This window comes from Chroicocephalus ridibundus, chromosome 16 (assembly GCF_963924245.1).
Source record: "Chroicocephalus ridibundus chromosome 16, bChrRid1.1, whole genome shotgun sequence".
In the NCBI taxonomy this organism is placed as follows: Eukaryota; Metazoa; Chordata; class Aves; order Charadriiformes; family Laridae; genus Chroicocephalus; species Chroicocephalus ridibundus.
This window is the reverse complement of record NC_086299.1, coordinates 9,669,177-9,694,944: the sequence shown is the minus strand read 5'-3', so window position 1 is coordinate 9,694,944 and position 25,768 is coordinate 9,669,177. Positions and strand designations below refer to the sequence as shown.

The 25,768-nt window shown below is 61.5% G+C and overlaps 1 protein-coding gene across 5 annotated transcripts; it reads right to left on the bottom strand.

The window, feature by feature from the left end:
- Positions 1-411: 411 nt before the first annotated feature.
- Positions 412-25,142, bottom strand: ATP13A2 (ATPase cation transporting 13A2). Of its 5 annotated transcripts, none has more exons than XM_063353722.1 (29): positions 20,713-21,498; positions 15,528-15,601; positions 15,101-15,268; positions 14,255-14,313; positions 13,404-13,515; positions 13,218-13,294; positions 12,589-12,666; positions 12,081-12,150; positions 11,507-11,641; positions 11,184-11,250; positions 10,017-10,148; positions 9,665-9,832; positions 9,463-9,573; positions 9,305-9,351; positions 8,994-9,182; positions 8,714-8,920; positions 7,946-8,068; positions 7,683-7,839; positions 7,255-7,375; positions 6,938-7,062; positions 6,075-6,235; positions 5,499-5,612; positions 5,162-5,241; positions 4,307-4,459; positions 4,075-4,171; positions 3,732-3,955; positions 1,699-1,850; positions 1,447-1,619; positions 412-1,218 (listed from the first exon to the last, which is right to left on the bottom strand). In XM_063353722.1, exons 1-29 carry the CDS (start codon positions 20,741-20,743, stop codon positions 1,048-1,050), a joined length of 3,576 nt encoding a protein of 1,191 aa, XP_063209792.1. In that variant the 5' UTR covers positions 20,744-21,498; the 3' UTR covers positions 412-1,047. The 5 variants fall into 5 exon arrangements, with proteins under 5 accessions (XP_063209792.1, XP_063209795.1, XP_063209793.1 ...); XM_063353725.1 differs by lacking the exon at positions 20,713-21,498 and adding an exon at positions 17,950-18,852 and having other exon boundaries at positions 13,218-13,297; XM_063353723.1 differs by lacking the exon at positions 20,713-21,498 and adding an exon at positions 25,090-25,142 and having other exon boundaries at positions 413-1,218; positions 13,218-13,297.
- Positions 25,143-25,768: the final 626 nt, after the last annotated feature.

The window sequence follows — 25,768 nt, the reverse complement described above, 5'->3', positions numbered from 1 at the left end:
GTGGAGGCGGGGGGGCGGTTATTTGGGCCGCCGCGATCCCAGCTGTGCCATCCCTGGGTTCGCTCTCGGCTTTCAGGAGTCGAGGAGAGCATCTTCCGAGCCCCGACAGGAGGAACGAGGTGACCCTAAAACCTCTTTTTGCCCGCTCCCCACCCCCCCGCCCCCCCCCCCCCAGCCCATCCACGCCAGCAGGCCCTCAAGAAAATAGTGTTAATTTATTAGCCAACGCTCAGGAAAGCGCCATACGGCAACCGAAAGCGGCACGTCAGCCTCCCGACCGCGCTCACACCGCGACGCGCTTGGAGTAGAGTTAAAAAATAAAGAGGATGGGGGGCTTTTTTTTTTTTTCTGTGGGGGTGGGGGGTGTTGGGGTTTTTTCTTTTTTTTTTTGTTTTTTTTTGTTTTTTTTTAATGCTACAAAGGTCCCATCCCGAAGCAGAAACGCTCGGCAGGAGCGCGGCAAGCGGAGAGGGTGCCCGCGGCCGGTCCCCTGGGATGTGGCGGGGGGGCTGCGCAGCATCCATGGCAAGCCGGGGCCGGTGGTGGCGGGGGGGGGGTGTTTGTAAACAGTTCCTACACATCCAGGGCGGCGGCAGGGGGGGTTTTTTTTTCCTTTCACAGTGAGCAGAGAGGCGAGGCTGGGGGGGGGATGCCCTCGCCGGGAGAAGATCAGGGATCCTCCTCTTGGTGCTTTCAACCAGCCAGGAGAGGAAAAGAGTGGGGGGACGCCATCCGTCGTCCGTCCCCCGTCCACCCCCCACCCCCCGTGAAACGGTACCGGTGCCCAGCGCGGGGAGACGGGTCCGAGGCCAGCACGGAGAGGTCCTGGAGGAAGAGCTGGACCATTTCTCCTCTTCTTCTGGACCTTCTCCCCCACTTTGCTTCTCCAGCATCTCCTCCTCTGGGCTGTGGGACCAGCATGGGGGTGGCGGGGGGGGAAGGAGGACCCGCGCTGCCCGCCGCATCCCTTGATTTACCAGGATAAATAAATAAGAGTCTCCAAGGGCTGGCAGGCTTGGGGAGGGGGGGCGCACAGCCCGCCGCCTGCTATCTGACGGCGATGGACATCTTGGGCGTAGCGAAGAGCGGTTCGTTAAGGGGGGGCCAGGATGGCTGCTGCTGGCTCAGCTCCTTCTCCAGCCTCTTGAAAAGCTTCTTGGAGGCTTTCTTGCGGCGCAGCTGGCGGAGGCAGCTCAGCAAACCGTGGTCCAGGGCGGTCTGCAGCAAAGATGGCGGGGGCCGGGGGGGAGGAAAGGGGTTTGGGGGAGGCTGCGGACCCCGAGGAGGGGGGCAGAGCCGATGCCAAGGTGAGCCTTGCTCCCTCCGCGCCCACCACTCCTGGAAAAGGGGTGGCTTGGAGGGACCCAAAAGGATGACGCGTGTCCCCCCGCCGTGTGCCCAACGTCGCCCCCCCCCCCCAACACCCCAGCCCCGGGGCTGACCTACCTCCAGGACGAAGGCAGCAAAGAAGTTGAGGGCGGCGATCCCCAGCAGCAGCAGCTTGAAATTCAAGTCGTCGATGCCCTGCAGCTTCAGCAAGCTCTTGGGGAAGCCCAGCGGGTAGAGGGTCAACCATACCATGAGGCCAAAAAGGAGGACGAGGACTACCAGGAAGAGCACTGAGGGCGAGAAGGAAGAGGGTTGAGGAGGTGAATGTTCGGTGTCTCTCTTCGTCCACGCGGCCGGTGTCATCCTCACCGTTGGTGTAGAGCGGCTCCCGGAACGGGTACCCCTTGGACATGGCGACGGCCAGGATGAGGTACTGGAAGCCCGTGACGCAGAAGAGGACGGTGTTCTCGTAGTTGGGCAGGTTCTGGGGAGCTGTCACCGTGCTGTTCAGCGGCACGTACCTGAGCCAGGCAGGGGAGAAGGCAGGGGGTGAGATGAAGCGAGAGGCGGGGAGAGGGTCCAAACGCCCACCCCTTGTTCTCCACGAGCCCGCGGGCGCTGCTCGCTGCAGGGTGGCCGGGTGCATCCCTTGGCCAACGCCAAGGGCTTGGTTGCCATCCTCTGCGCCATTCCCATCACTAATTGGATGGACGGTCCCAAAGAGCGGTGGTCAACGGAGTTAACTCCAGCTGGCGGCCGGTCCCAAGTGGTGTTCCTCAGGGCTCAGCGTTGGGACCGTTTCTGTTTAACATCTTTATTGATGATCTTGATAAGGACATAGAGCGCATCATCAGGAAGTTTGCAGGAGACACCAGGTTAAGCGGGAGCGTGGATCTGCGTGAGGATAGGGAGGCTCTACAGAAAGACTTGGATGGATTGGGTCGATGGGCCAACGCTAACGGGATGAGCTTCAACCAGGCCAAGTTGCAGCTCTGAAGAAAAGGATCTGGGGGTCTTGGTAGACAGTAAATTATCCATGAGCCAGCAGTGTGCCCTTGTTGCCAAGAAGGCCAATGGAATTCTGGGCTGCATAGGGAAGAGTGTGGCCAGCAGGTCAAGGGAGGTCATTCTCCCCCTCTGCTCTGCACTGGTGAGGCCACAAGTGGAATACTGTGCCCAGTTCTGGGCTCCCCAGTTCAAGAGAGACAGGGAACTACTGGAGAGAGTCCAGCGGAGGGCAAGGAAGACGATGGAGGGATTGGAGCATCTCCCTTACGAGGAAAGGCTGAGAGAGCTGGGACTCTTTAGCCTGGAGAAGAGAAGGCCGAGGGGGGACCTTATTAATGTTGACAAGTATCTAAAGGGTGGGTTTAAGGAGGATGGAGCCAGACTCTTTTCAGCAGGTCCCAGTAACAGGAGGAGGGGTGACGGGCACAAGCTGGAACGTAGGAAGTTCCCATCAAATATGAGCAAAAACTTCTTTAGGGCGAGGGTGACAGAGCCCTGGAACAGGCTGCCCAGGGAGGGTGTGGGGTCCCTTCTCTGGAGACTGTCAGGATCCGCCTGGATGCAGCCCTGAGTGAGGTGTTGGACTAGATGATCTCTAGAGTTGGACCAGATGATCTCTAGACGTCCCTTCCAACTTGGAAAAATTCCGTGATTCCGTGAAGTGAAGGGCCACAACAACCCCACGGAGCGCTACAGGCTTGGGGCAGTGTGGCTGGAGAGCTGCCCGGCAGAAAAGGACCTGGGGGTTCCAACTGACAAGCGGCTGAACATGAGCCAGCAGTGTGCCCAGGTGGCCAAGAAAGCCAATGGCATCCTGGCTTGTATCAGAAATAGCGCGACCAGCAGAAGGAGGGAGGTGATCGTCCCCCTGTGCTCAACACTAGTGAGGCCACACCTGGAGTATTGCGTCCAGTTTTGGGCACCTCAATATGAGAGAGATCTCGAGGTGCTGGAGCGAGCGCAGAGGAGGGCAACGAAGCTGGTGAAGGGCCTGGAGAATAAATCTGATGAGGAGCGACCTCATCACTCTCTACAACTACTTGAAAGGACACTGTAGAGAGGCTGGTGCTGGTCTCTTCTCACAGGTGATTAGCGATAGAACAAGAGGGAATGCGTTCAAGCCGCAACAGGGTAGGTTTAGACTGGACATTAGGAAAAAATTCTTCCCAGAAAGAGTGGTCAGACACCGGAACAGGCTGCCCAGGGAGGTGGTGGAGTCACCATCCCTGGATGTGTTTAAGAGTCGTTTAGATGTGGTGTTGGGGGATGTGGTGTAGGGGAGAACTTTGTAGAGTGGGGTTGATGGTTGGACTCGATGATCCCAAGGGTTTTTTCCAACCTGAACGACTCGATGACTCTACAACTCTAATCCCAGGTGAAGCCGGGTCCCTTACCAGCTCTGCGAGACGGTGATGAAGTAGCTGAGGACTTGCACGGTGATGAGAAGAGCCGTCTGGAGGAGCAGGCTGCCCAGCACCAGCACGCTGATCAAGGCCCCTTGGGGACGCTCCACTCCCAGCTCCCGGGCAGGACCGGTGCGACCCATCAGCACGGCCACGGTGGTGGTGATGATGAGGTCGAAGAAGAGGAACTGGAAATCGCTCAGGTTGGTGTTGAGCTGGGAAGGAGAAACCAGCCGCTCTCAGTTTGGGGGCTTAGGAGAGGGACAAGGTAAAACCCAGCGGGGACAAGGGGGCCCGAAGGCATCCCCGAGCATTCGGGCAAGCCTCGACTCACGGTGTAGAGCAGCAGGACAGACACGAACTGCACCAGGCTGTACAGGGCCATGTACTTGAAGACACCGAAGGAGGTGACCAGTGAGCACCTGCCCTCCCTGCGGGGAGAGGGAGACTCACCCACCGCCCACAGCGCCCTTTCCAGGAGTTGTCCCAAAGAGGAGACAGAGGCACCCATGAGACACCCCCCGCCTTGATTTTTGTCTCCCCCCAGGAGGCTCCCGGCAGCTCACCGGATGACGGTGGGCACGCACTCGATGTTGGCCACGCGGGAGGTGAACGGCGAGGCCACCGACGCCTCCGCCTCCGACAGCGAGATGCCCACGTCGGCCGCCTTCAGAGCCCCGCAGTCGTTGGCGCCGTCCCCGCACATCCCCACGCAGTAGCTGCGGCGAGAATCACAGAAAGGTTTGGGCGGGAAGGGACATTAAACACCATCCAAGTGCCACCTTGCTGCCCTGGGCAAGGACATCTCCCACCAGCCCAGGTTGCTCCAAGCCCCGTCCAACCTGGCCTTGAACCCCTCCAGGGATGGGGCAGCCACAGCTTCTCTGGGCAACCTGGGCCAGGGGCTCACCACCCTCACAGCAAAGAATTTCTTCCTCAGATCTCATCTAAATCTCCCCTCTTTCAGTTTAAAACCATTCCCCCTCATCCCATGGCTCCCCTCCCTGCTCCAGAGTCCCTCCCCAGCTTTCCTGGAGCCCCTTTAGGGACTGGAAGGGGCTCCAAGGTCTCCCCGGAGCCTTCTCTTCTCCAGGCTGAACCCCCCCAGCGCTCTCAGCCTGTCCCCACAGCAGAGGGGCTCCAGCCCTCCCAGCATCTCTGTGGCCTCCTCCGGCCCTGCTCCGACAGCTCCGTGTCCTTCTTGTGCCGGGAAGGGATCCGATATTTCACGCGGGGATGGGGGAAAAGCCCTGGGTCTTCAAAGCTGCACCGCCACGCTCAGGATCACCCCACGCGTGGGAGAGGGCAGGGTGCGGTTTGGCGGCCGCCAAGCACTCGGGCACGCAAGAGGAGTCTCCGGGCAGAGGGAGACCCCCTTGTCCTCCTCTGTCCCTTGTCCCCTCGGGGCCGGAGGGACTCACTTGAGCTCCTGCAGGCTGCCCACCAGCTGAGTCTTCTGGTCGGGGGACATGCGGGCGAAGACGGTGGCTCGGATGAGGATCTGCAGGGAAGGGAAGGCTTCGTGTCGGCACTGCAGCACCCCCGTCCCTGCGCTCCCGGCAGGATCCGGCTTTTTTTGGGCTTTGCCAGCTCAGCAGGGCAGAGGGGACTTCGTACCGGCAAAAAAAAACCCCCCACCCCTCAGGGCATTTTATCTTGGAGCTGCGAGGCTGCAGCAGGGAATCCCGAGGAGGCTGACCCGGGAGGATTCCCCACCATTGGATTCCCCGCCGTCGGATTCCCCGCCGTCGGACTCACCTTCGGCAGCAGGTCGGCGAAGTGCTCACAAACCACGGCGAAGGATTTGCCGTTCAGGGCGAAGTGGCAGGGCTGCGGCCGGAGGAGGCAGCCGGGATCCCGCTGGCACGCAGCCTGCCAGGAAAAACACCTCCTTTCTTAACCCCGCAGCCGGGGCTTCGACTCGCGCTCCAGCCCCCGGGGGCGACGGGCTGAACCCGCCTCCTCCACCCGCACGGAGCAGGAGGTAAAGCAGCTTCCCTTAAACCTCAATTTCGGGCAGATAAATGATGGTATTTTGGATAAAAAGTTTGTGCCACCCAGCCCTTCGTGCCAAGCCTGGAGCGGGACCAGGGCAGCACCGTGCCGGCTGCATCCCACCGGGATGTTTGGAGCATCACCTCCAGCCTGACGTGCTCGCAAGGAGAAAGAAGAGCGGTTATCTTCTCAAGGAAGCATTTAAGGAGGGGCAGAATCGCACCCATAATTGTTTTTAAGAGTAACGATGCTGGGAAAAAGAGATTCCCCCCAAGGCCTTGGCAGTTCGGGCTTTCCAAAATCCTCCCCGCAAAGAACGGCGGCGTCGCGGGGACTCACCTCCGGCTGCTCCTCGCCCCGGGAATGCTCGGCGGGGATGAATTTCAGGGCGGCGGGTTTGTCGTGGCCGGGCGGGGAGGCGTTGACGAAGATGACCCGCTCTTTCGGCTCCACCATGCGGCAGCTCCTGGCCACGTTCACGGCCGTCAGCATGTTGTCTCCTGGCGGAAAGAACCCGGCGGGACTTAGTAACCCCCCCGGGGGTGTTTGGTAGCCAGCGCTGGCAAGGGCTCGCACGGCCGCCGAGCCAAGAAGAGCAGCTCCAACCTCTTTTCAAACCTCCAAACCTTTTTCCCAGCCACCGCAGCCGCGCCGGGGGGCTCTTTGCTCTCCCCCCACCCCCAGTTTTGGGGGAGAACGTCAAAATCTCCTTTCTGCCCTACCCCAAAGCAAAGCGGCGGCTTCCAACCCTGCCAGCGGCTTGCAAAACACCCGCAGGCGATTCCTACGTCCCGTCCCCGTCCCCCCCGCCCCCCGGCATCATCAGCCGTGAGACTCGGGGTGCGCACGAAATATCAACATTTACGGGATCGGGGGTGAAACCGCCACCGGTTTTGCCGTTTTAAGCCGCCCACCCCAGGTCTGTGGGTTCAGGCTGCACCCACGGAAAAGCCCCCCTGCGTGTCCCCGTCCCCCCCCAACCCTGCCGGACGCGAGCCCACCCGCAGGGACACGCCACCAAGCAGCAGGGCTGCGCCAAACCAGGGGCGCGGAGTCCTCGCCGTGCCCCCCGCCACCCCCCAACCCCGGCCCACCCCCAGTTCCGGTGGGGAAACCCTCTACCCCCACCCCGTGTCAAGGGGCGCTCGTGTCCCCTCTCCTCCCCCAGCCCGGCGTCCCCCGTCCCGCCTCGGCGGGGTCACCTGTCACCATGACGGGGCGGATGTTGGCGTTCCTCAGGAGGCGAATGACAGGCGCAGATTCCGGCTTGAGGACGTTTTTCATGACGAGGAAGCCCAGGAAGGTCAGGCTGCTCTCCGCGGAGTCCCTGGGAGGGAGACAAGGAGCCGTTCGACACAAGGCTGAGAGCATCAATCGGGAACAACAGCCAAAAAAGCCAGCAGCTGCTTTCGTACGGGTTAGGGTTTAATTCCTCGCAGGCCGCGGGACAGGCCAAGCGTCCCGTGAAACGCTGGGAGCAAAGACGACGTAAACGGAGCGAGAAGCGGTTGGCACCAACCTGGGGAGCTGCAGGGCCTCCTGGAAGGTGGAGACGGCGCCGAGGGGTTTGGAAGCCAGAGCCAAGACCCGGAAACCATCCGTGGTGTAGTGTCGCAGCATCTGGGAGAAATCCAGGGGCACTGCCGGGGGAAAAGCGAGGTCAGACCCATCCCTGAACGAACCCGGGCGACGCGGACCCAGCTCCCAAAGGACCGAAGAGCTTCGGATGCTCATCCAGCCTCCCACCCCCTTCCCTGGCTTTTTGGTTCCCGTTTTCCTCCTGCCACAAGGCCGGAGCTAATCCAAAGCCCTTGCGCCTCTGGGATGTAGCATCCCCGAGGATAATTTCCCGTTGGGATGCGCTGCGGGGATGCAGAAACAGCAGAACCGGCCGTTTTTCAGCGGGGGAGCGATAGCGAGCCGCCGTCCCCCCTCCGGGGCACGTACCCGTTTCCTTCCTGCAAAGGCTGGCCACCATCTCCGGCGCCCCCTTGACGTAGGCGTGGGCCGAGGCTTCGCCGGGCAGCTTGGCCAGGACGCTCATCCTCTGCAAGGAGGAGGAGAAGGGGAAACGCCGGAGGATCCCCACGGGCGACTGGTGCTTCTGGGGAGGAGAGGGAGCGGGTGTCAGGGCCGGGATGGAGCTTCTCTGGGGGCTGTGAAGAACAACCACCTGGGGAGCCCGAGCCACCCTGGACCCCGCGACCTACCCTGTCCCGCGGCTGTTCTTCCTCGGGCGGAGGTTTCATCACAGCCAAGACCTTTGTCCCAAACTGCTGGAAGGTGGGAAGCTCACCCTCCTCCTCCTCCTCTTCCTCCATCATCTCCAGGCGCTGAAACCAAGGCAGATGCTGGGATGGCAAAGCCCTGCCTCGCAACCCCCAAGCTCCATCCAACCCCTGGCTGGTTTAAACACCCCCTCTGACAGAATCCCAGCATGGTGGGGGTGGGAAGGGACCTCTGGAGATCATCCCATCCCACCCCCTGCCAGAGCAGGGTCACCCAGAGCAGGTGGCACAGGAACGCCTCCAGGCGGGGTTGGGATGTCTCCAGAGACGGAGACTCCCCCACCTCTCTGGGCAGCCTGTGCCAGGGCTCTGCCACCCTCACAGCAAAGAAGTTCCTCCTCGTGTTGAGATGGAACTTCCCATGGTCACGTTTGTGCCCGTTACCCCTTGTCCTGTCACTGGGCACCACTGAGAAGAGCCTGGCCCCATCCTCCTGACACCCGCCCTTGAAGTATTTATAATCGTTGATAAGATCCCTCCTCAGCCATCTTTTTTCCAGACTGAAGAGACCCAAATCCCTCAGCCTTTCTTCATCAGAGAGGGGTTCCAGTCCCCTCAGCATCTCGGTAGCCCTTTGCTGTCCCCTCTCCAGCAGTTCCCCGTCCTTCTGGAACCGGGGAGCCCAGCAGAGCAAGACGTGTGCCGCCTCCCTCTTCACGGAAACGCAACTTTGCCCGCCGTTTCTCTTACCCAGCCGGTGGATTCCATCATCTTGAGGTCCACGGGGTCGCCGATGGGCTGCGCCCGCAGCAGCGAGACGGTGTGGCAGGCGGCCAGCGAGTAGAGCAAAGGGCCGGCGGGCAGGCGGCGGGGCTCGTGGACGATGGGCATGAAGTGGTTGTTCTCCAGCGGCACCACCCCCCAGACATCCAGACCTTCTTCCGTCAGGGTTCCCGTCTGCGGGGAAGAGCGTGGTGGGTCCGGGTCAGTCCTCCCGGAGCTGGAAACCATGGCGCTGCCCAAGACCCACCTTGTCGAAGCAAACCAGGCGGATCTTCCCGCAGAGGTTGATGCGGGGAGGGCTGATGCAGAAGATGCCCTGCTTCTTCAGCCTGTTCTGGGCATAGATGGTGCCCACCGTCATCGCAGCCGGGAGAGCCGGGGGCACGATGACGGTGACCAGGTCGAGGGCGCGGATGATGATTTGCCCCACGGGGACCTCGGCAGGCGAGGAGGAAGAGGGGTGGGCATCCTCATAGCCCTCCCCCATCTTCATCCCCGTCGGCTGATGGTCCCAGTGCCAGCCCGAGCGCGGGGATTCACCGCCTCCAACAACCCTACCTGGTTTTTAACCAAGATGAGGATGCTGTAGAGCGTGCCGATAAAAGCTGCGCGGGAGAACGGGCTCGGTTACAAAGCAGAGCAGGCGATGGGGTGGGTTCAACCATTTTAAGAGGAGTTTGGCTGCTCCCGGCCATCCCTCCACGCTCAAGACGTACCCAGGACGGCGAGGAACAGGACGAACTTCACTGCGTCCTTGTAGAACTTGAAGCTGACGGGTTTGGGGTAGAGGATGGAGCTGATGAGATCCCCTTTGGCCGTGCAAAACCCTGCGGGAGAGGAAGGCAAGCACGTTGCAAAGTCACCGCTCCCAAGGAGGTAAAGGCTTCATCCTGGTTTTCCCCCCCCGACATCCGTCACCTGTGCGGGTCACCACGGCCAGCACTTCTCTGCCCACGTAGGACTTGGCTTGGATGACCTGCGTCCCGCAGAACAACGTGTGCCGCCTGTGCTCCTCGGGGGAATAGATGGTGCCAGAAGCCTGGCTGCCGGCCGGGAGAGGGGTCTTCATCACCGGCACGCTCTCCCCTGCGGTGAGGAACATCACGGAGGGAGGGTTATCACCCTTGGGAGGGGGTCAGGAACCAACCAGCCTGAATGGGAAGGGGCTGCCGTAGGGCCACAGAGATACAAGGTTCGTCCTCTCCCCCAAAATCAAAGCATGAGGTGGGGTGGCGGAGGGGCGCAGGCCGCCGGGTGCGGGGGCTCTCACCCGTCAGCATGCTCTCGTTGACCATGCACTCGCCCGTCAGCAGCGCGGCGTCGCAAGGGACCAGCGTCCCGTCCGCGGGGAGGCTGATGCAATCGCCCGGCACCAGGTCTGCCGAGCTCACCACCATCTCCTCTGGAAAAAAGGGCGGCCGCGCTCAGGAACGTCATCCCGGCATCGTCCCCAGGAAAAGTCATGCCAGCATGGTCCCCGGGGACGCCATCCCGGCATGGTCCCCAGGAAAGTATTCCCGGCATCATCCCCAGGAACATCATCCCAAGGAATGCCATCCCAGCATCGTCCCCGGAAATCGTCCCCAGGAACGTCATCCCAGCATCGTCCCCAGGGACGTCATCCTGGCATTGTCTCCAGGAACATCATGCCGGCATCATCCCCAGGAACTTCATCCCAGCAATCGTCCTCAGGGATGTCATGCCAGCACCGTCCCCAGGAACGTCATCCCAGCATCGTCCCCTGGGATGTCATCCCGGCATCGTCCCCAGGAAAGTCATCCCAGCAATTGTCCCCAGAGATGTCATCGTCCCCAGGAGCACATCCAGGCACCGTTCCCAGAACGCCATCCCGGCATCGTCCCCAGGAACATCATCCCGGCATCATCCCCAGGACAAGTCATCCCGGCATGGTCCCCAGGAAAGTATTCCCACATGGTCCCCAGGAACATCATCCCAAGGAATGCCATCCCAGCATCGTCCCCAGAAATCATCCCCAGGGACGTCATCCCAGCGTCGTCCCCAGGCACCATCCCCAGGAACATCATCCCAGCATTGTCCCCAGAATGTCATCCCGGCATCGTCCCCAGGAAAGTCATCCCAGCAATTGTCCCCAGGGATGTCATCGGCCCCAGGAGCATCATCCAGGCACCGTCCCCAGAACGCCATCCTGGCATCATCCCCAGGAACATCATCCTGGCATCGTCCCCAGGAACGTCATCCCCACAACATCTCCAGGAACGTCATCCCGGTATTGTCCCCAGCAAAGTCATCCCAGCATAGACCCCAGGAACATCATCCTGGTGTCGTCTCCAGGAATGTCATCCCGGCATCGTACCCAGGGACATCATCCTGGTATTGTCCCCAGGAACGTCATCCCGGCATCGTCCCCAACGCCTTCGTGCCTGCAGCCCTTGCTCATCGCGGACATCGCACTCACCTCCGCTGGGGCGACGGACTCGGACACCGACCGACATCTTGGCCATGTTCTGCAGCGTGGCGCTTTGCTGCAAGGGAGGGGAGGGTTGGCAGCACACCTCAAACGACAGCCCAAAAAGCCCAGCAAAGCAGCCATAGAACAGGTCTCGAAGGCTCGGGACCGCGGACGAAGGACAAGGAGACCCGCCCCACCGTTGGAGCACGGGTTGTCCCCCGCCAAGCCGGGCTCCGAGGGAGTCCAGCGACAGCACAGAGGTCAAACAGCAGCAGAAAAGGGGTCTACTCCCCTAGAGATGGTTGTCCCAAATAAGGCCACCCACCAACCTTCCTCGTCTCGTAGAGGGACAGCCCTAAGGAGATGGTGGAGATGAGGAAGATGCAGGCGGCGTAGTAGTAATAGGCGTCGCAGACCCACAGCACGATGCTGAACACTTGGAAGATGTAGAAGGGATTGAGCACCTGGAAGGGAACACGGAGAGAGAGCAGGTTTGGGGGGGATGGGACTACGAGAGCTTCCTCCAGCCCATCGCGAGACCGCCATCCAGGCTCCTCGAGGAACAAGTGTTTACGCAGAGGAGAAGACGGTCCTTCCCTGGGGCTGGGGATGAACCGGCTGACTTCTCGCATGCCCTCCGTCCTCCCCGGCTTTGCTTACGGCCGGTGCTCCCGAGGGACGCTCAGCCACCTCCGCAACCTCCCTGGGGATGCTCCTGTCTGAGAGCTGAGAGGCAGGACGGGTGCCCTCCGCAGCTCTGTCCGCTCTGCCTCCTCTCATCTCTGCCCCAGCGCCTTCTCCTAAAGCCCTCTCCCCTCCCCGCCAGCGAGGGACACGAAGCCGGGGAAGGATCTGCCCCGGGACGACCCGATCTTTCGGAAGCGGGGCCGCGCGGGCGCGCACCTCCTCCACCAACAGCCTGGCGTAGGACTTGACGGGCACCTCGATGAGGTTGGGTCCGTAGATCTTCCTTCTGCAAAAGGGGAGAGAAAAAAAGCCAAGGGGGGAGCAAAGGCAGGTTGGGGAAAAGCCGCGTTTCCAACTCCCAGGGACCCTCGCCCTGCCCAGACCCCCCACGGGAGCCCCGTTCCATGGAGGAGCAGCACCACGGCAATGCCGCACACTCGGGATCCTCCGTTTTGAGGTCTGGGGGCAAGAAAAACCCCACGCTGCGGAATTTTCTGGCCCCTGGAAAAGCCACTTTTCCAACTCCCAGGGACCCTCGCCCTGCCCGGACCCCCCATGGGAGCCCCGTTCCACGGAGAAGCCGCACCACGGCAATGCCGCACACTCGGGATCCTCCGTTTTGAGGTCTGGGGGCAAGAAAAACCCCACGCTGCGGAATTTTCTGGCCCCTGGAAAAGCCTCATCCGCACTCCCCGGGTGTCCCGTGAAGCTGGAAGATCCCTACCTGGTGTTGTGGTCTTGCTGGTCCAGCCCAGCCTGGGCGAGGTGGAGATCTGCACAGGTCCAGCCTTCGTCCAAGAGGCTGGGCAAGGCCGAGGGGAAAGAAAAAACGGAGAAATGGGAGTTAAAATCCGCATGGAGCCTGGCCCGGCAGAACAAACGCCACGTCCAAGTCCTTGGGGAAATACACACACACACACAAAAAAAAAAAAAACCAACAAAAAAAAAAAGCTTTGGGAAAGGGAGAGCATCTTGTTCCTCGGCATCCGCAGCGGCTCGCGGGCGCCAAAGAGCCAGAACAAAAGGGGCACAGTTGGGAATGCCGGGAGCGGCACGGGGCGGCGGGGACAGTCCAGTGGACGCCAAGCGGCTTCGCCCGGTCTCCTCTGCCCACAAAGACGGGCAAAATCAACAACCTGGCGGTGTGGTGGGGGGGAGGGTGTCGGGCAGCACGGCTTTCCCCGACCCGACGCCCCGGGGATGGGCTTTGCAGCGCAGGGAAAAAGCTCCGGCGTGGTTACGTGACATCCAGGCGGGTCAGGATCATTCTTGGGTGGGGGAGGAGGGGGGGGACAAGGAGAGCAGCAGAGAGACGCAGAGAGGTTTGCCGCGGCAGGAGGGGGCCAGCAATACCTGACTTTGCAGTACGCCTGCCGCCGCTCGATCCAGATGTAGCGCATGCCCTCGAAGAGGTAGTACCGCAGGACGTTCTTCTGAGCGGAGCAGGACGGAAAAACCACGGCGTTAGCGGGACAGGAGGGCAGGCGACGCCGCGGGAGAGGGTTTACGGTGAGAGGAGAGGCGGGGAGGGTTCGTTACCTCCTCCTTGTCATGGAGGCGGATGGTGTCCCGGCTCTCCTCCTCGTCCGCCACGCCGATGGCGATGCTGGTCCTCCGGTCCTCCAGCCTGGCCCCGGGGTGATGCTCCAGGCTGCTCGGGGTGGAAAACCGATGGTCGGTCCCTCCCTCCCCAGCGCCCGTCTCCCTCGAAGCCGAAAGCCCACGGGAGCCCTGGCATTGCGGCGGGGACGGGACCCCAGCATCGTGGTGGGGACGGGATCCCGGCATAGCCATGGGGACGGGATCCTGGCATTGTGGTGGGGACGGGATCCTGGCATCGTGGTGGTGATGGGATCCCGGCATGGCCATGGGGATGTGATCCCGGCATTGCGGTGGGGACAGGATCCTGGCATCGTGGTGGTGATGGGATCCCGGCACTGCGGCGGGGACGGGATCCTAGCATGGCCATGGGGACGTGATCCCAGCATTGCGGTGGGGATGGGATCCTGGCATGGCCATGGGGACGGGATCATGGCATCGCGGTGGGGATGGGATCCCAGCATTGCGGCGGGGATGCGACTCCAGCATCGCGGTGGGGATGGGATCCCGGCATTGCGGCAGGGACGGGATCCCAGCATTGTGGTGGTGATGGGATGCCGGCATTGCGGTGGGGATGGGATCCCAGCATCGCGGTGGGGATGGGATCCCGGGATCGCGACGGGGACGGGATCCTGGCATGGTCATGGGGATGTGATCCTAGCATTGTGGTTGTGATGGGATGCCGGTATTGCGGCGGGGATGGGATCCCGGCATGGCTATGGGGACGGGATCCCAGCATTGTGGTTGTGATGGGATCCCGGCATCGCGACGGGGACGTGATCCCAGCTCACCTTCCCTCGCCCAGCGCCTCCGTCCGCACGCGGGTGGTGAAGCACTGCCCGAATCGGTCCTGCAGGACAGGCAGGACTCTGAGCAGGGGGAAACGGGGAGCGTGTGTCCCCCCGACCCCCAGCTCCTTCAAACGGGGACGGTGTCACAGGCAGGGAGTCCCTGGCCACCCGTCCCCGATGACGGCGGGGTTTTAGGGACAATAAAGAGAAACGCAAAGCCAGGCTGGCTGCTAGGGAAGGGGAAAGCGCAAAATTATTCAGAGGCAGGCTGTGAGGACAGGCTGAGAGAGCTGGGGGGGCTCAGCCTGGAGAAGAGAAGGCTCCGGGGAGACCTTCCAGCCCCTTCCAGTCCCTAAAGGGGCTCCAGGAAAGCTGGGGAGGGACTCTGGAGCAGGGAGGGGAGCCACGGGACGCGGGAACGGTTTTACACTGAAAGAGGGGAGATTTAGATGAGATACCGGGAAGAAATTCTTTGCTGTGAGGGGGGTGAGCCCCTGGCCCCGGTTGCCCAGAGAAGCTGTGGCTGCCCCATCCCTGGAAGGGTTCAAGGCCAGGTTGGACGGGGCTTGGAGCAACCTGGGCTGGTGGGAGGTGTCCCTGCCCAGGGGACAGGGACGTGATGATCTTTAACGTCCCTTCCCACCCAAACCACTCTACGACTCTATGAATAATCTGGCTGTGGGGCAGCGCGTCGCTTGACGGAAGGAGATGTCACACACAGACAGGGGAGGGTGACAAGCAGCAAGGAACCTCCTGGGTGGTGGCAGAGCCCAACCCGGGTCCCCCGGTGTCATGTCCCCCCCCCTCCCCGGCCCAACCCCGGTACCCCCCTGCCCAGGGACTCACCCTGATGATGACCCAGTCGGCCTGGCCGAGGGCGCAGGGCTGGCATTTCGCCTGCACCTCCAGGCTCGGCTTCCAGTGGAAGAGGACGAGGAGCAGCCCCGCCGTCAGCACGGAGCCAGCGTGGCACAGGGCCACCCGCCACATCCTGGTCTGGTAGCCCGTGACCTCCTGCAAGAAAAGAGATCACCTTTACGGGGACGCTCATTCACAAAAATCAACGGGTAACAAGATTATCAAGCGTCTAAATTCTAAATCGATGAAAACCCCAAGCCTCCCGGCGCGATTTAACGCCCGGCAGGTGACAAGCGAGTAGTTTTGGGGCTGGAAAAGCACCGTCTCCTGCCGGTGTGGCAGGTAACGCGTGGATTTTTTGTGCCGGCCCTTCCCAAAATTCCCTTCCTCCCCACGGCGAAGCCCTCGGACCTACCATGGGGGATTTATCGGCGTCTCGCTGCAGCGTCCCGTACCCCGGCCGCTGGTGGCCCAGCAGCCTGCTGCTGTCTGCGAAACCAAAATAAAAAAAAAGGGGGGGGGGGAATTAAAATAATAAGGGGAGTTGATCCCAGGGGTTATTTAGGAGATGCCTGGGGTGCCGGCTGCACCGATGGCATCCCTGGATGCGTCCCAGAAGGTGGCTGGAGTCGGCGTCCCCTCCGTCACGCAGCCCTGGGGAGGTGGCGGAGGGTGGGGGGGGGGATGCTGTGGGCACGGGGCGCCCCGGCGCTGCCCGCTCACCCTCCCGCGGCACGTGACGGTCACGGAAACGATGCCAAAAGGAGCCCGGGGAGGAAAAACTGGCACAAACCCAGCGGCTTAACGGCCGGGGGAAGGGAGCAGGGCTGGCGCAGAGCCAGGGCCGGCGCGGGGAGAGCTCTCCCAGCCGCTTTTCAGGCTCGTTGGCTCCTTGGCTTCCCCCCCCCCCCCCCCGGCAGGCCGAGGATGCGGGCACAAAACGTGCTTTTTTTTTTTCCCCCCAGTTTTAAGGATGCCCAGCGCGGCTCAGCACCTCCCGCTCCCGCTGGTCCCCTCTGCCCGGCCTGAGAGACGGGAGATCCTCGGAGGCATCGCCGCCGCCGTCGTCGTTCCGGGTGGGATTTTAACCATCGCCCTCCGTCCCACGAAGCGGATCCCGCTCATCCCTTAAATCCACGCCCGACTACAAGCGGCGGCGGCCCAACTCCGGGATGGGAGAGCAGCGGCGGGGAGATAACACGTGGCACAAACACAAACCAATTCCCACCCTTTGGAACCAGGCAAATAATTTCCTGGATGGGTTCGGGTTTCCAGGAGGGCTCTTAGACCCGGCTGGGAGCCCCTGTTCCCGTCCTCCGCCGGAAAAAACCACCCCGGCCTGATTCCTGCCGCTCCCCGCTCCGACCCCAAAGCTCGCTCCGACCCCAAAGCTCGTCTGCAGGTGACAAAAGCAACTAATTAAAAACCATCCCCTGGGTTTCGATGATCACCAGGACCAGGGGCTTCATCTCGCCGTGCGACCCAGTGGGTAACCAGTTCCCAAAACGCGGCCGGTGCCGCTCCAAGGGTTTGGGGCTGGGGAAGTGGGGGGGGGGGGGGAATGAGCCCAAGGGATGGTTTATTAAAACAAAAGCTCCCCCCCCCGGGAGGCAAAAGCCAACGGCGGCGAAGCTCGGCAAGGGCCGGCGAGGAGGGGAGGCCTCAGATCGCCCCGCTGCCAGCGTCAAAGCCTGGGAAAAGCAGGGATTCCAAGGGAAACGGGGCTGGGAAAAGCAGGGATTCCAGGCGAAACAGGGTCGGGAGAAGCAGGGATTCTAGCTGAAATGGGTATGGGAAAAGCAGGGATTCCAGCTGCAATGCGGCCAATAAAAGCAGGGATTCCAGGTGAAACGGGGATGGGAAAAGCTGGGATTCCAGGTGAAATGGGGCCGGGAAAAGCAGGGATTCCAGGTGAAACAGGGTCGGGAAAACCAGGGATTCTAGCTGAAACGGGGATGGGAAAAGCAGGGATTCCAGGGGTGAAATGGGGCCAGGAAAAGCAGAGATTCCAGAGGAAACAGGGCCAGGAAAAGCTGGGATTCTAGCTGAAATGGGGATGGGAAAAGCAGGGATTCCGGATGAAACAGGGCTGAGAAAAGCAGGGATTCCAGGAGAATCGTGGCCAGGAAAAGCAGGGATGCCAGGTGAAATGTGGCTGGGAAAAGCAGGGATGCCAGGGGAAACGGGGATGGGAAAAGCAGGAATTCCAGGGGAAACAGGGCCAGGAAAAGCAGGGATCCCAGCTGAAATGGGGCCAATAAAACCAGGGATTCCAGGTGAAACGGGGCCGGGAAAAGCAGGGATTGCAGGGGTGAAATGGGGCCAGGAAAAGCAGGGATTCCAGGGGTGAAATGGGGCCAGGAAAAGCAGGGATTCCAGGTGAAATGTGTCTGGGAAAAGCTGGAATTTCAGGTGAAACAAGGCTGGGAAAAGCAGGGATTGCAGGGGAAACGGGAGCATGTGCCGCCCTTCCGAAGAGCCCAACAAAGGAGAGGGCGAGGGCGGGGGGGACACACCTCGCACAAAGGCTCGGCGGCGGGGGCTGCAGGAGGGGGAAAAGTAGCGAAACAACCGGAAAACAACCCAATTTGCTCTCGGCACCTCCCCGGGCAAGAGGCGAGAGGCGCAGCCCACCTCTCTCCGCAACTCCGGAATCGTTACGGTTTTCACGATCCTGTAAGCAGGAAATCTTTCGGAGGAGGAAAAGAGCACGGCCGCCATCGGCTGCGTCCGGCGGCTCTTGCGCAACCCCGTCCTCTCCCGGGGGGGGGGTTTTCTCACCTCCCATCCCGGCTGCTCCCCAAAACAGCGGGAAAAGGGCTCTCTTGACCTTTGACTCACCGCTCTGCTTGGGATGGGATGGGACGGGATGGGATGGGACGGGACGGGCACAGCCCCGTCATCGCCCGCCGGCGGACGCGTTCCGGGACGCATCCGGCACCGACGGAGCTGAGGGCGAAGCTGCGCCACCGGTTGGAACGGGCCACACCTCGTCGGCAAACACGGCGCGGGGGCAACCGGCCATCCCCTCCTCCCGTTGCCAAAGCTCATCTGGAGAGCCCCGGGGAAGGGATTTGCTTCTCTTTTGGCTGCTAAAAGTGGGGGTTAAAGGTGGGGGGTGACACCCCCGAGGTGGCTGCAGATGCTGGGGGGGGGGTCAGGGATGTACCAGCCCCGCTGGCCAAGGGAAGGGCGAAGCACCGAGTCCCCGCCGACGCTGGGTTTTGCGCGGTCGAAACGCTGCTTGACATCCTCGGAGCTCCGGGATTCGCCCCATCTGGCACCTTCCGGAGAACCACCCCGTGGCCCCGCCGGCGAGGTTTCGGGGTGGGGGGGGGGAAAGTGGGAAGAACGGTGCTCGGGATGCCCCGACAGCTAGCACACGCGCTGGCCACGAGGACGTAACCTTGAGCCCACGCGTCTCGCGGCACCAAACACCCCTCTCCAAAGCACCCCCAGCCCCGGCTGGGGACCATTTGCCAACACCAGCACCGGCCCTTGCCCTGAGATTTTGTCCCAAAACGCAGCCTTTCTCCCCAGCAGCACCCCCCCGCCCCCAAAAGCAGACACAGCCCGGTCCCAGAGACCTTCTCCACAAGCTCCTTTTGCAGCTGCAGCTCTTTTACAAGCACCTTTCTCAAAGCAAACCAACCCCAAGCAGACTTTTAGATGTCCCTCTGCTCTCCTGGTCCACGCTGGATGCTCAGGGCTTCCCAGGCCGTGTCCGCCATCCTTCTGTCTCCCATCCATCCATCCATCCATCCACCTCCCACCCTCCTCCATCCATTCATCCTCCTCCATCCATCCTTCATCCATCCATCTGTCCATCTCCCACCCTCCTCCATCCATCCATCCTTCCTTCATCCATTCATCCGTCCATCTCCCACCCTCCTCCATCCATCCATCCTTCCTTCATCCATCCATCCGTCCATCTCCCACCCTCCTCCATCCATCCATCCTTCCTTCATCCATCCATCCCCCATCCATCCGCCCAGCTCCCATCCATCCATCATCTGCGATCCTCCTCCATCCATCCATCTCCCATCCATCCATCATCTGCCATCTCCCTCCATCCATCCATCTCCCATCCATCCATCATCTGCCATCTCCCTCCATCCATCCATCTCCCATCCATCCATCATCTGCCATCTTCCTCTGTCCATTCATCCATCTCCCATCCACCCATCCATCCGTCCATCATCTGCCATCTTCCCCCATCCATCCATCCATCCATCATCTGCCATCTCCCTCCATCCATCCATCTCCCATCCATCCATCATCTGCCATCTTCCTCTGTCCATTCATCCATCTCCCATCCACCCATCCATCCGTCCATCATCTGCCATCTTCCTCCATCCATCCATCCATCCATCCATCCGTCCATCCATCTGTCCATCATCTGCCATCTTCCTCCATCCATCCATCCATCCATCCATCCATCCATCCATCCATCTCCCATCTGTCCATCATCTGCCATCTTCATCCATCCATCCATCCATCCATCCATCCATCCATCCATCATCTGCCATCTTCCTCCATCCATCCTCCTCCGTCCATCCATTCTGTTTCACCCATCCATTCTCCCTCCATCCATCCGTCCTCCCTCCATCCTTCTCCATCCATCCAACCATCCATCCACATGTGCAAGCTAGAGGTTCCATGCAAGAAGAGGAAGGTCCACCCAGGGAGGTTACTGCAGCCAGCAAAGTCTTGGTTGACAGGATGGAGCTGGCAAGGTCAACCCAGGTCCTTGGAGATGGCGAAATGGAAAATCAGGATGAGGCAAAAGTAAGGAAGGAGGGATAAGGACAGGGAAACAGTGCTTGGGTCACGTAGGGCGAGATTTAACTCAGGAGGATCTTGCGGAGCAGCCTTCAGGCTCTCCTTTGGGATGGGAGATGTCACGGCTGGCTGCAGGCCCAGCCCCAGCAAGGGGTTGGGAGGAGACGGCATGGACCCTCCCGCCCTTTCCACCAAGCCAACATCAACTCGTCCGCATGAGGAACACGCTGTCCTGCCCGCCACGCGGCCGGGGCAAACATGTCCGACCAGGAGATCTGGTCCTACCTGGCAGCATCCGTCAGGAAAATGCCCCAAGGCTGGAAGAAACAAAAGGACGAGACGGGCTCCGTACGAGGTGGGCAGGTGGAAGATGGGGATTCGGTCTCTGGACACCCATCAAACCCTTGAGACGGGTGAGAAAATAAAGTCCTTGTGGGCGAGACGCCCTCCCAGCGTCCCCGTCCGTCTCAAACTGGTTTCAGTCTGGATTTGTAGGGAAGCGGAGGAAGCCGGCAGCACCACCAGCGTTTGCTTCGCTACGTGCCGACGACACCGGCTGAGGCAACGGCAGTCACAAACCCTTGCGGCCAGGCAGGTTTCTCCTCCACCCCGGGCGGGCACCGCCCCGACCTCCCCTGCACCCGCTTTCGCAAGACCTCGCCGTACGCCAAAACCTCCTGTCAGGATGGGGAAAGCGCCCGGCAGCTTCGGGAGCATCCTCGCTTGGGCAATCACCGGCCACGGGGGACAAAAAAAGGTGGTTCGTAGCCCAAACCCACATTTTTTCCCCAAATTCTGGTGAAATAAGTTGCTCCTACCTCCCTTAGGGAGAGAGGGTCCGCGCTCCATCCCCGTTCCGGTGTGTTGAGCCGGGATGAGAGCATCCCCCCGCAGCTCCCAGGCTGGCAGCGCCCCTAAATTAACCTGGGTGGCCTTAAATTAAGCAGGGGGGGGAAATAAAAGGGGTGAGGTTTAAGCCCCCCGATGATTTTGGGGTCCGAGGGGCTGTGCGCGGGGTTGGGGACCACGGCAGCGGGGACCACGGTGGCGGCGGCACGGCTGGGAGAGCCCCGTGGAGCCGAGCACGGGCCCCCGAAGAGCCCTCGGATGTCACACTCCTCCCTTTCCTGCCGCAAAGCTCTTCCTCTCTCGCCCCGGGGAAACTCCTCCGCCCCAAACCGGGGCAAATTCAAAGAGAAACGGGTAAAGGTCGCACGGGACGCGCCGCTTCCGCGTGGCCCCGCAGAAGAAACGCCGCCGGCATGAGGGATGCAAAGCACCTCGGGATGTTTTCTCCGGCACAACATCGCAGCCAGCGCCGGGCTGAACCCACAGCCGTGGTTTTCAGCCCCTTCCGAACCCCCGGGATGCCTTTTATCCCTTCCAGCCTCCACCCTGCAAAGGGTCTTTCTGCTGTAAAGCCACGCGGCAGCCGGCAGCGGTGCCGATCCGGGGCTCACTTATCCCACCACATCCTTTCCCGGCGCAAGAAAAACCCCGGGATTGCTCGGCTCACGGGCTGAGAAAATGCAGCGTGGTCCTTCACAGCCTTAAAAACGGGGCGAGAAAACGCAGCGTGGTCCTTCACAGCCTTAAAAACGGGGTGAGAAAATGCAGCGTGGTCTTTCGCAGCCTTAAAAACGGGGCCAGAAAATGCGGCGTGGTCCTTCGCAGCCTTAAAAACGGGGTGAGAAAATGCAGCGTGGTCTTTCGCAGCCTTAAAAACGGGGTGAGAAAATGCAGCGTGGTCCTTCGCAGCCTTAAAACGGGGCCAGAAAATGCAGCGTGGTCTTTCGCAGCCTTAAAAACGGGGTGAGAAAATGCAGCGTGGTCCTTCGCAGCCTTAAAACGGGGCCAGAAAATGCAGCGTGGTCCTTCGCAGCCTTAAAACGGCGCCAGAAAATGCAGCGTGGTCCTTCGCAGCCTTAAAACAGGGCCAGAAAATGCACCGTGGTCCTTCGTGGCCTTAAAAATGGCACCAGAAAATGCAGCCTGGTCCTTCGCAGCCTTAAAAACGGGGTGAGAAAATGCAGCGTGGTCTTTCGCAGCCTTAAAAACGGTGCCAGAAAATGCGGCGTGGTCCTTCGCAGCCTTAAAAACGGTGCCAGAAAATGCAGCGTGGTCCTTCGCAGCCTTAAAAACGGTGCCAGAAAATGCAGCGTGGTCCTTCGCAGCCTTAAAAATGGGGCCAGAAAATGCAGCGTGGTCCTTCGCAGCCTTAAAAACGGGGTGAGAAAATGCAGCGTGGTCCTTCGCAGCCTTAAAAATGGGGCCAGAAAATGCAGCGTGGTCCTTCGCAGCCTTAAAACGGCGCCAGAAAATGCAGCGTGGTCCTTCGCAGCCTTAAAAACGGGGCCAGAAAATGCAGCGTGGTCCTTCGCAGCCTTAAAAACGGGGTGAGAAAATGCAGTGTGGTCCTTCGCAGCCTTAAAAACGGGGCCAGAAAATGCAGCGTGGTCTTTCGCAGCCTTAAAAACGGGGCCAGAAAATGCAGCGTGGTCTTTCGCAGCCTTAAAAACGGCGCCAGAAAATGCAGCGTGGTCCTTCGCAGCCTTAAAAATGGGGCCAGAAAATGCAGCGTGGTCCTTCGCAGCCTTAAAACGGGGGTGAGAAAATGCAGTGTGGTCTTTCGCAGCCTTAAAAACGGGGTGAGAAAATGCAGCGTGGTCCTTCGCAGCCTTAAAAACGGGGCCAGAAAATGCAGCGTGGTCTTTCGCAGCCTTAAAAACGGGGCCAGAAAATGCAGCGTGGTCCTTCGTGGCCTTAAAAATGGCACCAGAAAATGCAGCGTGGTCCTTCGCAGCCTTAAAACGGGGGTGAGAAAATGCAGCGTGGTCTTTCGCAGCCTTAAAAACGGCGCCAGAAAATGCGGCGTGGTCCTTCGCAGCCTTAAAAACGGTGCCAGAAAATGCGGCGTGGTCCTTCGCAGCCTTAAAAACGGTGCCAGAAAATGCGGCGTGGTCCTTCGCAGCCTTAAAACCCACCCCTGCCTCCACGATGCCGACGAAGACGCCGCGAAGGGACGCGCTTGGTGACGAGCTCGGCGCCTCCCCAAGGTGGACCCGGAGCAGCCTGGCTGTGGGAAGCGGCCTCGGTGGAGCGCAGGGATTCGGCTGCGGGGTTCGGGGGTGTCGGAGCATCCCAGGGAGATGCCCGGGTTTTGTTTCCCGCGGATGAAATCAGCGCGCGGCTTCACACGGAGTCCCCCGCGCTGGTGTGGGCAGGAGTCCCACAGCTCCCCTCCCTGCTCCAGAGTCCCTTCCCGGCTTTCCTGGAGCCCCTTTAGGGACTGGAAGGGGCTCCAAGGTCTCCCCGGAGCCTTCTCTTCTCCAGGCTGAACCCCCCCAGCTCTCTCAGCCTGTCCCCACAGCAGAGGGGCTCCAGCCCTCCCAGCATCTCCGGGGCCTCCTCCGGCCCCGCTCCGACAGCTCCGTGTCCTTCTTGTGCCGAGGGCTCCAGAGCCGGACGCGGTGCTCCTGCTGGAGTCCCACCAGAGCGGAGCAGAGGGGGAGAATCACCTCCCTGGATCTGCTGGCCACGCTGCTTTTGATGCAAGCCCAGGATCATGTCACGGAATGGTTTGGTGGCCGTGCCCCCAAAAAAGGGCTTTGCACGCCCACGTTTTGCAAGGAAAGGCACAAGATTCTGCCCCAAAAAAGGGCTTTGCACCTCCAAAAAGTTGCAAGGAGTTGGTTTGGGTGGGAAGGGACCTTAAAGCCCCCCCAGTGCCACCCCCTGCCCTGGGCAGGGACACCTCCCACCAGCCCAGGTTGCTCCAAGCCCCGTCCAACCTGGCCTTGAACCCCTCCAGGGATGGGGCAGCCACAGCTTCTCTGGGCAACCTGGGCCGGGGGGGACACGACACACACGGGACGGGACCCGTTTTGGGTTGTCCCGACGGGATGTAAAACCAAACCCGTTCCCACCAAAGTCACCGACCGTTGCGACCCCCGGTTGGGCGGGGGGGGCCGCAGGACATCGCTGCGCTGACACCCCCGGAGCGGCAGCACACCCCCACCCCCACCCCCACACCCCACGGCGCCTCCTTCCGCAAAGCCCACGGGCAAAATAGGGTAAAACGGGGCAAAACAGGGCAAAGCTGCCCTCCCCGCGCCCTGTAAAACGCAACCGCAGGATGCGCAAAGTCCAATGCCGGCCCCCCCCCGTGGGGACACGCACGGTGCCACCCCCCCCCCCCCCCACGGTGGGCCGTGCGTGATGCAACCGTGGGGACACGCACAATTTAAACCCCCAGGGGCCACGCACAGTACAATCCCCCCCCCCCCCCGCCCCGTCACGGGTCGTTCAGTGGAAACAATGGGGCCACGCATGACACAGCCCCCGGGGGCAAAATGCAACCCCCCCACGGGGACACGCACGATGTGACCCCGCCACGGGGACACGCACGATGCGACCCCCCCCCCCCCCCGATGTCAACCCCCAGGGGTCACGCAAAATGCAACACCCCCCCCCCCCCCCCCATGGGGAGCCACACACGACGCGACCCCCCCTCCGTGGGCCATACACGATGCAACCCCCGGGGGCCACACATAGTGTGACCCCCCCACACACACACACCCCGGGAGCCACGCACGATGCAAACCCCCCCCCCCGCAGGGGTCGTGCACGATGCAAGCGTGGGGCCGCACATGACACAACCCCCGGGGGCCCACGGACGATGCGACACCCCCCCCCCCCCAACCCCCGTGGGGCAGGCAGGATGCAAGCGTGGGGCCACGCAAGGTACAACCCTTGGGGGGGGGGGGGGGCACGCATAATGCGACACCGCCCCCCCCTCAGGGGGCCACGCACGACACAACTCCCGGGGGACACGCAAAATGCGACACCACCCCCCCCCCCGCCGCCGTGGGTCGCGCACGATGCAACCACAACCATGGGGCCACGCACGATGTGACACCCCCCCCGCCCCCCCCACCCCGCCTCAGGGTCGTGCACGATGCAACCGTGGGGCCAACTCATAATGCGACCCCCCCCCAGGGCCCACGCACGATGCAACCCCCCCACCCCCACCCCGGGGGCCACGCAAAACGCGACCGTGGGGCCACGCACGCAGCCGCCCGACAGGAGACGGGGCGGGGGGGGGCGGGCAGGGTGGGGGCCGTGTCCCCAAACCCCCCCCCCCCCCGTCTCCTCCCTCAACGCACACCCCCCCCCCCACCCGCGGGCCCCCTGACCTGAGCTCATGGCGAGCGGCCACGCGTGGGCCGCAGCCCCGCGCGCGCTGCCGGCGGGCCGGCGGAAGGGCGCCGCGCGGGGGATGCTGGGACTTGTAGTCCTTTAACACCGCCCCCCCCCCGCCCAAGCAAGGACACACGGAGGGGGCCAACAACAAAACGACCGGGGTTCTGCCCCAAAAACGGGCTTTGCACCCCCAAAACTTGCAAGGAAACACGCCAGGTTCTGCCCCCCAAAAAAGGTTTTGCCCCCCCCAAACTTCTAAGGAAACATAGGGGGCTCTGACCCCCCCCCCCCCCAAAGTCTTTGCGCCCTCAAAAACTGTCAGGAAACACAAGGGGCTCTGCCCCAAAAAAGGGCTTTGAACCCCCGAAACCTGTAAAGAAATGCACCTCGTTCTGACCCCAAAAAAGGAGCTTTGTACCCCCAAAACTTGTAAAGAAACGCACTGGGCTGTGCCCCCCCCCCAAGGGCTTTGCACCCCCACATCTTGCAAGGAAACGCAGGGGGTTCTGCCCCCAAAAAAGGGCTTTGCACGCCCACGTTTTGCAAGGAAATGCGCCAGGTTCTGCCCCAAAAAAGGGCTTTGCACCCCTCAAAACTTGTAAGGAAACACACTGGGCTTGCCCCCCCCCCCAAAAGGGCTTTGAACCCCCACATCTTGCAAGGCAAGGCATG